Raw genomic sequence first — 13,017 nt, 5'->3', positions numbered from 1 at the left:
GTTCATTTTTATGTGGGTATTTCCATCCCCGTGTCTCAAGGGGCGGATGCAGCCAGGGCTCCCGCACTGGGACACGACTGCCCCCGGGGAACTGGAGACGGTGGTTTTTGCTCATGCAAGGTCGCCTCAGCAAACAACAGCACCCAAAACAGGGGTGCAGGGACCCCCCCAGTTTCCCTGGCTGGTCCCTAATCCCCCAAAACTTCATGCCCTATAAGTTACACGCATCCTGCAGGGGCACCCCTTGGAGAGGCAGCCAGGATTGCCAGCTTTCAATGCTTTCTTTCATCTTTCCTTTAGGCAAATAAAAGCCTGCTCCTCCTCTTCCCCTCCAGATTTCCACCCTGGAGCTGTTTTTCTCAGCACTAATCCAGGCAGTCCTCAGCCTCAGTCAGCACCCAGACACTCGTGTCCCTGCAAACAGCTGGGAGAAAAGGGACAAGTAATATGGAGAGTTAAAAGCAAACGAGTGGGGGATGCAGCTACAATTTGGTCGGGCGTTCGCTTCTGCAAAAACTAATTGCTGCCAGCAGAAATCAACACCAATCAAGCAAATTAAGTTGATTTCCAAATAAATACTACATGAGCTTCCAGTGCCTTGACTTGGGGAGCTACAGCAAAGCCAGTGGTGGTTGAGGTGCTGGAGCGTGTCCAGAGAAGGGCAACGAGGCTGGTGAGGGGTCTGGAGAACAAGTCTGATGAGGAGCGGCTGAGGGAACTGGGGTTGTTTAGCCTGGAGAAAAGGAGGCTGAGGGGAGACCTCATCGCTCTCTACAACTCCCTGAAAGGAGGTTGTAGCGAGGTGGGGTCGGTCTCTTCTCCCAAGTAACAAGCAATAGGACGAGAGGAAATGGCCTCAAGTTGTGCCAGGGGAGGTTTAGATTGGACGTGAGGAAAAATTTCTTTACTGAAAGAGTGGTGAAACATTGGAACAGGCTGCCCAGGGCAGTGGTGGAGTCCCCATCCCTGGAGGTATTTAAAAGACGAGTAGATGAGGCACTTAGGGACATGGTTTAGTGGGCATGGTGGTGTTGGGTCGATGGTTGGACTCGATGATCTTAGAGGTCTTTTCCAACCTTAATGATTCTATGATTCTATCCTCGAGAAGCTGGCAGCTCACGGCTTAGACAGGAGTACTTTTCGCTGGGTAAAAAACTGGCTGGATGGCCGGGCCCAGAGTTGTGGTGAATGGAGTTACATCCAGTTGGCGGCCGGTCACGAGCGGTGTTCCCCAGGGCTCAGGTTTGGGGCCGGTCTTGTTCAATATCTTTATTGATGATCTGGATGAGGGGATTGAGTGCACCCTCAGTCAGTTTGCAGACGACACCAAGTTGGGCAGGAGTGTTGATCTGCTCGAGGGTAGGAAGGCTCTGCAGAGGGACCTGGACAGGCTGGATCGATGGGCCCAGGCCAACTGGATGAGGTTCAACAAGGCCAAGTGCCGGGTCCTGCACTTTGGCCACAACAACCCCATGCAGCGCTACAGGCTTGGGGAAGAGTGGCTGGAAAGCTGCCTGGCGGAAAAGGACCTGGGGGTGCTGGTCGACAGCCGGCTGAACATGAGCCGGCAGTGTGCCCAGGCAGCCAAGAAGGCCAATGGCATCCTGGCCTGTATCAGAAATAGTGTGGCCAGCAGGAGTAGAGAAGTGATCGTCCCCCTGTACTTGGCACTGGTGAGGCCGCACCTCGAACACTGTGTTCAGTTTTGGGCCCCTCACTGTGTTCAGTGCTCCTCTGGAGCATCTCCTGACACTAGACATCTCCATCTAGCTGGACCATCCATCACCAGCACCCACCCTGTGACCCCACCACCATCCCCTTCTGATGCCGAAACCAGCCAAGGAGCTCCCAGTCTTGGATTTGACCCTGAGCCAGCAAAACTCAAAGCGTGATGGGGATTTCACAGCGAAATTCTCTCCAAAGGGAAAAACCCATCTCGCTGGCAAGTGCTTCACCCAGCACGGGGACGGGCAGGAGCGAGGATGCATCTCCGGAGGCAGAGCGTGTCCATGATGCCCCAAGGACCCCCTTGCCCACCAAACATCCCTTTTGCCCCCATCCCCAGCCACCCCCCCCGCTGCAGTGTGCCCATAAATATTTAATCGCTATTTAATCACTGACTCTGGCTGGTTCCCCCGATTTCTGTTTGCTCCTGCCTAAAAATAGCCTCGCAGCCGAGCACAGGCAGGGGGAGGGACGAAAACCCGGGCAAGGCCGTCCCGTGCTGGGAGCGTTAACTCCCACGGATGGGTCTGCCCCGCCATCCCGTGCGGGCTCGGGGACGGTGCCCGGCTCCATCCCGGTCCTGCCCACATCTCTCTCCGGTGCCGCCGCATGTGCCTGGGGGCTGGTACCTGTGGGAAAATTCAAGGTCCTCCAGCCCCCAAAGCTCAGAGGTGAGGTTGGTAAGGTTGAGGTTCAACCACTCAACTCGGATAAGGCGCTGAGCATCCGTCGCGTGTGCTGGAGGGAGGAGAAAGCCCCTCGGGTCTCATCCAGGCAACCCCTGGAAGTGCCGGGTATCACGGTCCAGGCTGGATGCTGGTCCAAGGACCGCGCTGCCCCCAGCTTCTGCCGCCCCTCTGAGCTCTCCTCGCCACCGCATCCCCAGGGACACGCAGCCCGACGGCTCGTAACCAGGATCCGGCCGAGGCCAAATGGAGCTGCGGATTTTTCCTGGTGCCTTTCTAGCAGGCGAGAAGCGAAACATCAAATATTTATATCCTCAAATTGCTGCTCAAATCCCCTGGGGAGACGACTCCGAGCTGCAACATCCAGCGAGACGTGGTGAGACGGTCCCGCCGGCGCCTCCTCCAGCGCATCCCAGGCTCGTCCTGCCCCAGCGGGTGACCTGGAGTGACGGTCCCCGTGTCCCAAACCCACGACTAAGGGCAGCGATGCCCACCTAGCAGGCACGGTGCCGGGGCTCAGCCCCCAGCAGCTCACCCGCCTTCGGCTGAGCCAGGCTGGAAAAGTGGGATGAAATGGGTGGGGAAGGCTGCTCCAGCTTTCCTCTGTCCTTCTGCCCACCGCTGGGAAAACCAAAAGAACCAAAGCAAAATGGGGGACAGAGTTTTAAAGGCAGAAAAGCCCCTTTTCCTCTCCTCCTGCCCCTTTCCCGGCTGCGAGCTCTCTAAGTCAGCATCCCTTCGGCACGGGATGCACGGGGCCCTTTGCTCCTCGCTCCTGGTGCATCCCCAGCAGAGGAACCCCCCCCCTGGGGTCGCATCCTGACCACGCTTTGGTCCTGATTTGAAAATCATAGAGAAGCCCCTGCAAAGCGCAGGGCCCTGAGGCTGCTGGCCGCGGGGACAAAACCTTCAGCCCGCTCCATGAATATTTCAGTTTGTCAGCACTGCCGCCTTGCGAGGAGGATAAAAATATCCCCAGGGCTGCGGGGATGCTGCCGGCACCATCCGAGGGGCGCGGCATCGCTCGGCAAAGCCAAAAAGCCCAGCGGGGGGTCTGCTGATGGCGAGCCACCAGCACCCCAAAGTGCAGACGTGGAACCCAGCTATTTAAAGCATGTTCCCTCCTGCAAATCCCATCGGTAAAATCCCAGGTGGTTCTTTTATTCCCTCCATCCGTATTTCGTACATGCAGAATAAAACGTCCTTATTTCTTGCAGAATATTCTTACTGCACAGAGAATAAAACCTCGGTGTTTAAAGGCTTTATATTTACATGCAGACGTCCTGGTGCTTGGAAAAGCATCTGCCCTGAGAGTCACCAAAGCAACGTCCAGCCCAAAATGCCACCGCCGTCCCCCGGGATGGGGGATACACCTTGGGATGCTCAGAAAGGAGTAGGAGGAAAAAAACGACCCCCCCAAGCTGACACCGTCCTCCCTGGTGTCCCCCCATCGCCTGCCACGCCGTTCGGGAACCCAGACGTGCCATTCTGCACGCGGCTGCAAGCGCCTGTTTTATTCCTGATGGAAAAAAAAAACATATTGAGCCAATTCTAGAAAATTCACGGGGCTGTTTCGGCTGCTGGCGTGAGCGCTGTGGCACGCTCGTGCCCAGCGTCCCACAACCTCAAGGCGAGGGTGCGAGCTCCCACCGGCTCGGCCGCCGATGAAACGGGTAAATAAATAGAAATAAAAAATAAATGTGCTTTGCAGAGACCATCTTCATAATGTTTTACAGCCATTTACTGATTTCTCTTCCCTTTTTCCACCCCACAGAGATAAATATTATGGCCCCTTACAGACTGGGCGCAGTAATTCTCCCGAACGTTGGGTACCAAGCACGGGTCTGGGCTGGGACAAGCATCCCCAGTGATGATCCTCATCATCCATCTAGTGAAATGACCTAAATAAAATAAATAAAGTAAATAAAATAAAATAAATAATGTGCTCAGGGCACGGCAGAGCATGGTCTGCTCCGTTTGGCCCCGTCACACACACACCGGGCACCCCGGTGTCTGCGGGTGCTGCTGCTCTCCGCAGGGGGCCCAGGGGGCCCCGCTCGCCCCCAGCACCGCCCGTGGAGCGGCAAAGGAATGCGACAGCGCCCGGGAAACGGAGCTGAAGACCAGATTTGGAAAGGTAAGGAAATGCACTCAGCATCCTCACCTCACCCTGACCCTGACCCTGACCCTGATCCTGAGCCTGACCCTAACCTTGACCCTAACTTTAATCCTGACCCTAACCATTATCCCGACCTTGACACTAACCTTAACCTTAACACCGGCCCTGATCCTGACCCTAACCTTGACCCTGATCCTAACATTAACCCTGACCCACCCCCGCCCGCTCCCGGTGCAGGTAAGCCCTGTCCCTCGGCTGCAGACGGCCGCACACTCCCCCCGCACAAGTGCCGGCTGCGGCCACCGCACAGGGACAAAGGGCTGCTCCTGCCGGTCCCCTGCCTGTCCCCTGCCGGGGTACTTCTGGCAGCTGCTGGCAGACCCACAGATGGGGATTTTCCCTTCGGCTGCCTTCTTTCTTCCTTTTTTTTAAGGAAACCGCACCACCAAAAGCAGGAAAAGCCACCAGAGGCTGGGACCCCCCCCCCCACTGTGCCTCCCTCTGCACACCCCGCAGGGTGGCTGGGGAGATGTCACTGCTGTCCCCCCCTCCCGGGTCCTGTGGGACGCGGCCCCGGCCCAGCCCCCCCATGTTTGGTGGGGGGAGCGCAGCCACCCCCACAGCAGTGGGATCTTCTGGGCCAGGTGCTGCTGGGAGGAGTGACACCAGCTGGATGCCACCACTGTCACCGCCACATGCAAACTGTCCCCAGCGCCCCCGTCTCCCCCTGAGGGACAACCTCCACATGCAGCCTGGTGGTCCCCAGCCCTGGACTCAGGGGCGCTGGCACCGCAGGATGATGGTGACCCACTGGGGTTTGGTGACGAGCAGGAGGGGACACCCCTCAGACCCCAGAGGTTTACGGCGCACATACCCCGGCGAGCCTCTCCCAGGGGAGACAAAACACCAGGTTTCTATTATTATTCCTCATTTCCATTTATTATTCCTCATTTCCATTAATTATTCCTCATTTCCATTAATTAGTCCTCATTTCCATTAACTATTCCTTGTTTCCATTTATTATTCCTCGTTTCCATGTATTATTCCCTATTTGCTTTTATTATTCCCTATTTCCATCTATTATTCCCCATTTTCATCTATTATTCCCTATTTCCAGCTGTCTGGAGAGGGCTGCTCAGGGCTCTGCAGTGGGGAAGAGGGATAAAACATCAGCCCGCGCTCGCGATGGGGACCAATGGAGCTGGGCCGAGGAAGAGGATGGTCCCCGAGCTCCCGCCGAGCCCTGCAGAGGCTCCAGCCGCCCTGTCCCAGCGCTGAGCAAAGAGGGGGCCACGTCCTGTCCCCCCCCCCCGCTGTTAAACCCAGCCCGAGGAGCCTGGCAGCGCAGGCAGCTCTGCAGGCAGCAGACATGCCAGGGTACCGTCACGAGCTGGCGTCGCAGCGAGCCCCTAAGAGGATTAGGGGTTTAGCAGCTCCAAGCCCCGCGGCCGCCGTCCCCACTCCGCAGGCTGCGAGTCGGGCGCTGCAGGGAGCCCGGCATGGCCCCGCGCTCCCGGGGGATGCAGGAAGGAGGATGCTCGCCTTGTCAGCGGCACCATTTTGAAGCCGGGCGTGCGCGTGGTGCCCGGCTCACGTCTCCCACACGGTGGTGGCAGGACCTGGGGCCAGCCCTGCCCTGCAGCCCCCCAGCCGCGGGTGGGAGACGTGTCAAACCTCCTCGGCGCGTCCGGAGAGCAAACCCGGCCCGACGCAGACGCAAGGAGAAAATCACACGCTCTGTCCCCAAAACAGCCTCCTCCTGCCACTCCCCCAAGGGAGGCAAGCGCCAGTCGCCCAGCGCTCCCGCACCACCTTCCCACACCACGTTCGCTGTACCATGTTCCCTGTACCATGCTCCCGTACCACGTTCCTGTACCACGCTCCTGCACCGTGCTCCCACACCACATTCCCACACCATGCTCCCGCACCGCGTTCCCACACCGTGTTTCTGCACCATGCTCCCACACTACGTTCTTGCACCGTGCTCCTGCCCCGCGTTCCCACACTGTGTTCCCACACCGCACCCCTGTACCAGATTCCTGTACCGCGTTCCTGCAGCACGCTCCCAAACTGCGTTCCTGTCACCGCGTTCCCGCACCGCGCTCCTGCACACCATTCCCACACCGCGTTCCCGCACCGCGCTCCCGCACAGCCGCCACAGCCCAGAGACGGTGTCCTGCGGCCATCCCAGCCCTGTGCCCGTGCACTGGGGCCGTGCGGCAGCACCACGGCCGAGGCAGGAGCTGCCGCCACCGACCACCTCCAGCCCGGCTGAGGACCCAGAGCCGGCGGGGCGTCCTCCATCGCCATGGGGAACACGGCGAGGGGGGACGCGCAGGATGCCAGCGGAAGTCCAAGCCCTCGGCTCTGGGAGGGGACGCTGAGCCCGACGCCCCAGCCGTGCCGGTGCCGGTGCTGGTGCCCCAGCCCCATGCTGGGAAGGAAAAAATAAATAAATCCCCCCCCCCCGCCAGCTGCAAAATCTCCGGGAATTACACAACAGCCACCACCAAACCCTGGGCCTGGCCGTGCATTGGCACACATGGGCATCCCTGCGGGCACAGCCCCTCTACCCGCACCCCGATGCGCCCCCCTGCACCCTGCCTGCCCCCCCACCCCACTGCCAGCTGGGGCCACCCATGAGTGCTGGGGGGAGCCGGCCAGTGGGGCACCCCACTGCATCAGGGCTGGGGTGCCTGGACAGCGGGTGTTCCTGCTGCCCAGCCCTGGGACACAGGGAGTGGGCAGGGGCGGTGGGGCAGGCAGGGTGAGGGCAGGGGCAGGCAGGGAAGCAGTGGATAAAGGGTGCAGGGTGTGGGGCAGGGGCAAGGGGGGCAGTGGGGCAGGGTATGTGCAGGGGGACAAGCAGGGGTTAACAAGCAGGCAGGGTGCAGGCTGGGGCTGCAGGCAGGGGAGGAGGCAGGGAACGGGCAGGGAGGAGTCGAGGTGTGGGCACTGGGGCAGTGGAGCAGGTAGGGTGCAGGCAGGGAGCAGGCTGTGGGTCACGGTGTGGGCAGGGGGTGGTCAGGGCGCGGGCACGGAGCAGGCAGGATGCAGGCAGCAGGGCAAGGGGCATACAGGGAGCAGGAAGGTTGAGGGCTGGGAGCACAGGCAGTGGGGCAGGCAGGTTGCAAGCTGGAGAGCAGGGGCAGTAGGGTGGGCAGAGTGTGGGCAGGAACAGGGGCAACAGGAAGAGGGCAGGGAGCAGGCAGGGTACAGGCAGGCAGCAGGAGCAGTGGGGCTGGCAGGAGGCAGCCAAGCAGGCGGGCAGGGGATGGGCAGGGGCAGTGGGGCAGGCAGGGTGCAGACAAGGTACAGCTCAGGGGCAGTGAGGCAGGCAGGGGAGCAGGGAGCAGTCGGGGGCAGTGGGGTGGCAGGGCACAGGCAGGGAGCAGGCAGGGGAGCAGGCAAGGCGTGGGATTAGGGGCAGCGGGGCAAGCAGGGCTCAAGCAAGGGAGCAGGCATGGAGCAGGGGCAGCGGGGCAGGTAGGGAGTGGGCATTGTGGAGCGGCAGTGGGGCAGGCAGGACACAGGTGGGGTGCAGGATCAGGGTAGTAGGGCAGGCAGGGAGCGGGCAGGGAGCGGGCAGGGAGCAGGGGCGGTGGGGCAGGTAGGGAGCAGGCAGGATGCCGGTGGAGTGTGGGATGGGGGCAGAGGGGCCGGCAGGGAGGGGGCAGGATGCAGGGGCAGCGGGGCAGGCAGGACATGAGTAGGGTGCAGGATCAGGGCAGCGGGGCAGGCAGGGAGCAGGCAGGGAGCAGGCAGGGAGCGGAGGCTGCAGGGCAGGCAGGACACTAGGAGGGTGCAGGATCAGGGCAGCGGGGCAGGCAGGGAGCAGGGGCAGCGGGGCAGGCAGGGAGCGGGCGGGATGCAGGGCCAGCGGAGCGGGCAGGACGCAGGTAGGGTGCGGGATCGGGGCCGTGGGGCGGGCAGGGCGCGGGCAGGGCCCGGCCCCATCCCTACCTGCCCACGGTCTGGTTGGCGAGCTGGCGCATGCGGTTGAATTGCTTCTTCATGGTGGCGGCGGCGCGGGCGCCCCTTACGCGGGCAGGGCGGGCAGGGCGGGCGGGCAGCGGGGGGCCGCGGGCCGCCCCTCCCGCATCCTCGCCCGGCGCGCAGCCAGGCCGGGCCGAGCCGAGCCGAGCCGGGCCGAGCCGAGCCGGGCCGAGCGGGCCCGCCGCCCCTGCGCGGCTCCGCGCCTCCGCCTGCGCTCCGCGCCCCCCGCTCCGCGCCGCGCCGCGCCGCGCCGCCCCGCACCGCCCCCGGCCGCGGCGGCGCTGGGAAATGTAGTCCGGGGCCGCCCGCCCCGGCGGGCTCTGTCGGGCAGGGGGAGGCCTTGGAGCGGGCCTGGCCCCGAGCATGCCCCCAGCATCCCCCTGGCATCACCTGGCATCCCTTGGCATGGCCCCAGCATCCCCTGGCATCCTTCCGCATCCCCCCGGCATCACCTGGCATCCCTCAGCATCCCCCTGGCATCCCCCGGCATCACCTGGCATCCCTCAGCATCCCCCTGGCATCCCCCGGCATCACCTGGCATCCCTCAGCATCCCCCCCGGCATCCCTTGGCATGCCCCAGCATCACCTGGCATCCCTTTGCATCCCTCAGCATCCCTTGAAATGGCCTCAGCATCCCTCCAGCATCCCCCGGCATCCCTTGGCATCCCCCCGACATCACCTTGGCATCCCTTGGCATCTCCCCACCATCCCCCGGCATCCCCCCCCACCATCCCCCATCTCTGCTCTCCAGACCCCTGGAGATTCAGGGTGCTCGGAGCTGCGGCAGGTTTAAACAACATGCTGCGCATCCCTGGGCAGCGCCAGATGAGCCGGAGCAGGAGCCTGCCCGCAGCCCCCGGGGAGGGCAGCAGGGGCTGGTCCCAGCCGGGGGACCTCGCTGCCTGGCTGCTCTGCGCTGCCCAAGCTCTGCAGACCCCGGGGGAAAAGGTGGGGTGATGCTCATCCCCGTACCATCAACCCGGCTGCCTGCCCAGGGCCTGCATGGCGCTGAGCCCCAAAAGGGCTGCTCTGCCCACGCTGGCATCGCTCCCGGTCTGAAGGACACTTGATTGATTTAACTTCTCTGTAGCTTCTTGGTGTGGAATAAAAAAATCTAAGGCACTGATCCCTGTGACGACGTGAAAACTGCTTAGGAAAAGCCCCGGTGACACTCTCTGAAGGCACACGCAGACTCCCCGTCCCACTCTCCCCATCCTGCATCTGGATCCGACCCTTGGAGATGTGCTCGGAGGGTAGTGCTGCCCGCAGAGGCGGCCCCGCACTGGCAGGGCTGTGCGAGTGGCCGCTCTCTCCCACGACAGCAGCCGGGCTCGGGCAGCAGAGCATTTGGGCAGCCCCTGCAGCAGGCTGCGAGCTCCGCTTTGAAACCCCGTTACCCCCAGACCTTTTCCATATGTCCATGTTTCACTGTGCTAAAACGGGATCAGGAAACCTACGCTCGCTGTTGGACCCTGCAAAGCATCTGCTCTGTCGCAGCCCCGCGGCCCTCGGCCTCAGCCTTCCCGTCTGCAAAATGGGGCTAGAAAGGTGCTCCCGGGTGTTTTACAGCCTCTTTTAGGACCAACGGGATTTTCCGGTAGTCAGCAGTTCCCATGAACTTCTAGGCACACTGTCGATCATCCCCCAAAATAAGATGAAGGGTTGCTGCAGCTGCTATTTCGGTCAGTCCAAACAAGCCCCTGAAATAGCAATTCTGCTGCCGGCTCCAGGGCAATGCTCAGTGCAGGCAGGGCGCGCTGCCCGCCAGGCGCACGGAGGGCTGCCGATGCACACCGGGCACGCGGGCGTTCACAGAGCACCATTCCTAAAATAAAATTATCAAGCCCCAGCCGTGCTCCTTCCAGATCTCTGAAAACCCAGGGGAAAAAAAACAATCAATGCTCACCTAATGGAAAAAGCCAAGAAATTTAGCACTAATGGAGAGCAAAAGCTGCCCTGGGTGGACTGTGCTGGGGGTAGCACTTGTTTGCTCCGATCCCGGCGTTTGGGCAGCTGCCTGCGCTGCCTCTCTCGCAAGCTCCTCAAGCCAGGCAGCTCCCAGGGATGTTTCACTGGGGGTCTAACGCACAGGGCTTACAAAATCAGGCCGTTCCTGGGTAAATCCATAACAACCCCCCTGGAGCTGTTTGGGGAAGAGTGAGGATGCTCTCAGTTAATATTAAGCACCGAGGAGCGATGATGGGCATCTTAAGCAACTGAACCCCCCCCCCCCGAGACTGCCAGGAGGTGGCAAAGCAAGAGTAATATTGGTGGGAACAGCATCGCTCACAGGAGCCCCGAGCTTGAGCTCAAATCCAGCCTGATTTTGTGCCCCCGCTTTCCCCGGCCCTACAACACAGCTCCTTCCCCTGCCTGCACCTGCTGCGGGGTTGCACCGGGCTGCCCCGGGAGGTGAAGCCCCAGCCCAGTGTCTCCCAGTCCAGGGGAGTTTGCAGCAGCCCAGGGATGAGGTTTGGGTCTGTCAACCCCTGTGCCTGGGCAGGTCACACAGGGACCCCCCCGGTGCAGGAGGGCAAGGACCGATGGGGGAACATCCCTGTTTTGGGGATCACGGGTGGCTGGCGGGGGGTCTGGGCTGCTGGTGGGGGGTCTTTGTGCTGGGGAGCCCTGGGACCGGCAGTGAGGAGGATGCTCCAGAGCTCCCGCATGCATCTGCCACTAAATTTAGCCGTTGTCACTCGAGGGCTGACATTGGGTACCGCAGGCTCACTGTGATGGAGGGGAAGGTGGCCGAGCTCCCCAGCCGGGCTGGGACACACCAGGAGCAATCCAAGCAGCAGCTCCAGCTCTGCTCAGCCGCTCCTGAGCACCTCCATCCAGGGGGATGGGGGTGAGGGACCGGGGCTCCCGCTGCAGCAACCCAAAGCCTCTGACGGTGCCCCAGCGTGGGGTCTTCCCCTGGGACTGTGCCCACGGGAGCAGGGCGGGACGCTGCACCCAGGGGTGCCTTTCCTCCCTGTGTTGCTGTGATGCTTTTGGTGCATCACAGGGCACAACCTGTCTTAGGATCCAGGAACGTTTTGCAGCCAGGGAGCTCCTGGCATCTCCCCTGGCATCAGCTGGTGCAGGCTCGGTGCTTCCTCTCTCCATTTTTCCACTCTTAATTGCACCGTTACTGTGGGATGGCAAAAGGGGACATTTTATGGGGTGTCTGGGGGTGGATACATGGCATTTTGGCTCCTTTGAAGAGGGACGGAGAGCTGCACAGTTCAGAGCTGTGGTTCCCACCACGTGATGTTTTGAGACATTGCTGGAGAGATGGTTTACAACCTTCCACTGGAGCAGGAAGGGTAAAACTCATGGACGCAACACTGGGAAAAACCCTGTAGGACACAGTAATGGTGCCCACCTTCTCCTGGCCCAAAGGCAGCTTCAAAACATCGTGTCAGGGTAGATTCTTCTTGTCTTCACCAATGCAGTGGTGCCAATAAGGTCAATCTGACCACCCCAGCTTGCTTCTGGCTTTAACCCTCTTGCCTCATACACACGGTGACCGAGCTGCCCCTCCCGTCCATACCCCCACCACCTCAGCGCCGTTGAAGATTGCAAGATCAGATAGCATCGGCCCAGATGGGTCAAAGCAAATTAGCATCAAAGCAACCCATTTTAGTGGAAAACCATATGATAATTAACAGCCCTGACGTGAACAGGGCGCTGGCCCAGTTGCCCCTACCCGCAGGTCCAGCGCAGGCTCCTCCTGACCCACATCCATCCCTCCGTGACCCGACCTGCTCCCAAAACACGTCACAAGCAAATGTCACATTCCACCGTGCCTCTTCTCGGGCTTTGGTGGGCGCCGTGCTTGGGCTACCTGGTGTGAACGTACCAGAAGCAATAGCCCCTACTGTGTTGACGACAGCCCTGCGAGCACCAAGGATGCTCTCTCCCAGCAGCGATGAAGCTAATGGCCTTTCCGCAGGCTGATAAGTTCCCCTGCGAAAGGGCTTTAATCATATTTCCCTGTTTTCTGTTCCAGGAGGCAGAGATAATGAAGGGCGTGATGGAAGCAGTGCCTGTGCAATCCCCGCAGCAGGAAAACAGGAGGAAAGGGAGGCGGGGGGCAGGGGAAGTGGCTGGAGAGCTCGCAGTGAGGTCCCATCCCTTGTCATTTGGTTAGCGGGCACCCGCCTGCCGTGGGCGAGCCTGGCCGAACCTGGCTGGCACCCACCGTCCTGCGACCGTCACCAAATCCCTGTGGCCGAGCTGCTGCTGGAGCACAAGCCTTCATCCTCCGCAGGACACTGTTCCCCAAAAACCGAGAGGCACTGGACTCTCCACTCTCTGCTTTATTCCCGTGCAAGTGTAAATAATCGTTCGGGCACTAAGAAGCAAGAAAGGAGCACATTCCCAAGCAGCAGGGCTTTGCTGCAATGCCGACTGTGCCGCAGCCCTCTCCTCCCCACGCCCGCTCGAATTTGGCCGCTGCCGCCTGGCACGCTGCCGTGCCCCCGAAGCCACTCACCCAGGGAA

General features: G+C 61.2%; 1 protein-coding gene across 2 annotated transcripts in view; it reads right to left on the bottom strand.

The window, feature by feature from the left end:
• The window catches only part of ARHGAP44 (Rho GTPase activating protein 44), a 32,377-nt gene extending 23,850 nt beyond the window's left edge, over positions 1-8,527 (bottom strand). For both annotated transcript variants that reach the window (XM_076353852.1, XM_076353851.1), the window contains exons 1-2: positions 8,494-8,527; positions 4,209-4,312 (exon numbers count right to left, since the gene is read on the bottom strand). In XM_076353852.1, the coding sequence (XP_076209967.1) occupies positions 4,209-4,273 (65 nt within the window). In that variant the 5' untranslated portion in view covers positions 4,274-4,312; positions 8,494-8,527. The remainder of the gene's footprint in view (positions 1-4,208; positions 4,313-8,493) is intronic.
• Positions 8,528-13,017: the final 4,490 nt, after the last annotated feature.

This window comes from Aptenodytes patagonicus, chromosome 16 (genome assembly GCF_965638725.1).
Source record: "Aptenodytes patagonicus chromosome 16, bAptPat1.pri.cur, whole genome shotgun sequence".
NCBI classification, from domain to species: Eukaryota; Metazoa; Chordata; class Aves; order Sphenisciformes; family Spheniscidae; genus Aptenodytes; species Aptenodytes patagonicus.
Note: the sequence above shows the minus strand (reverse complement) of the source record. Positions and strands in the feature narration are given on the sequence as shown.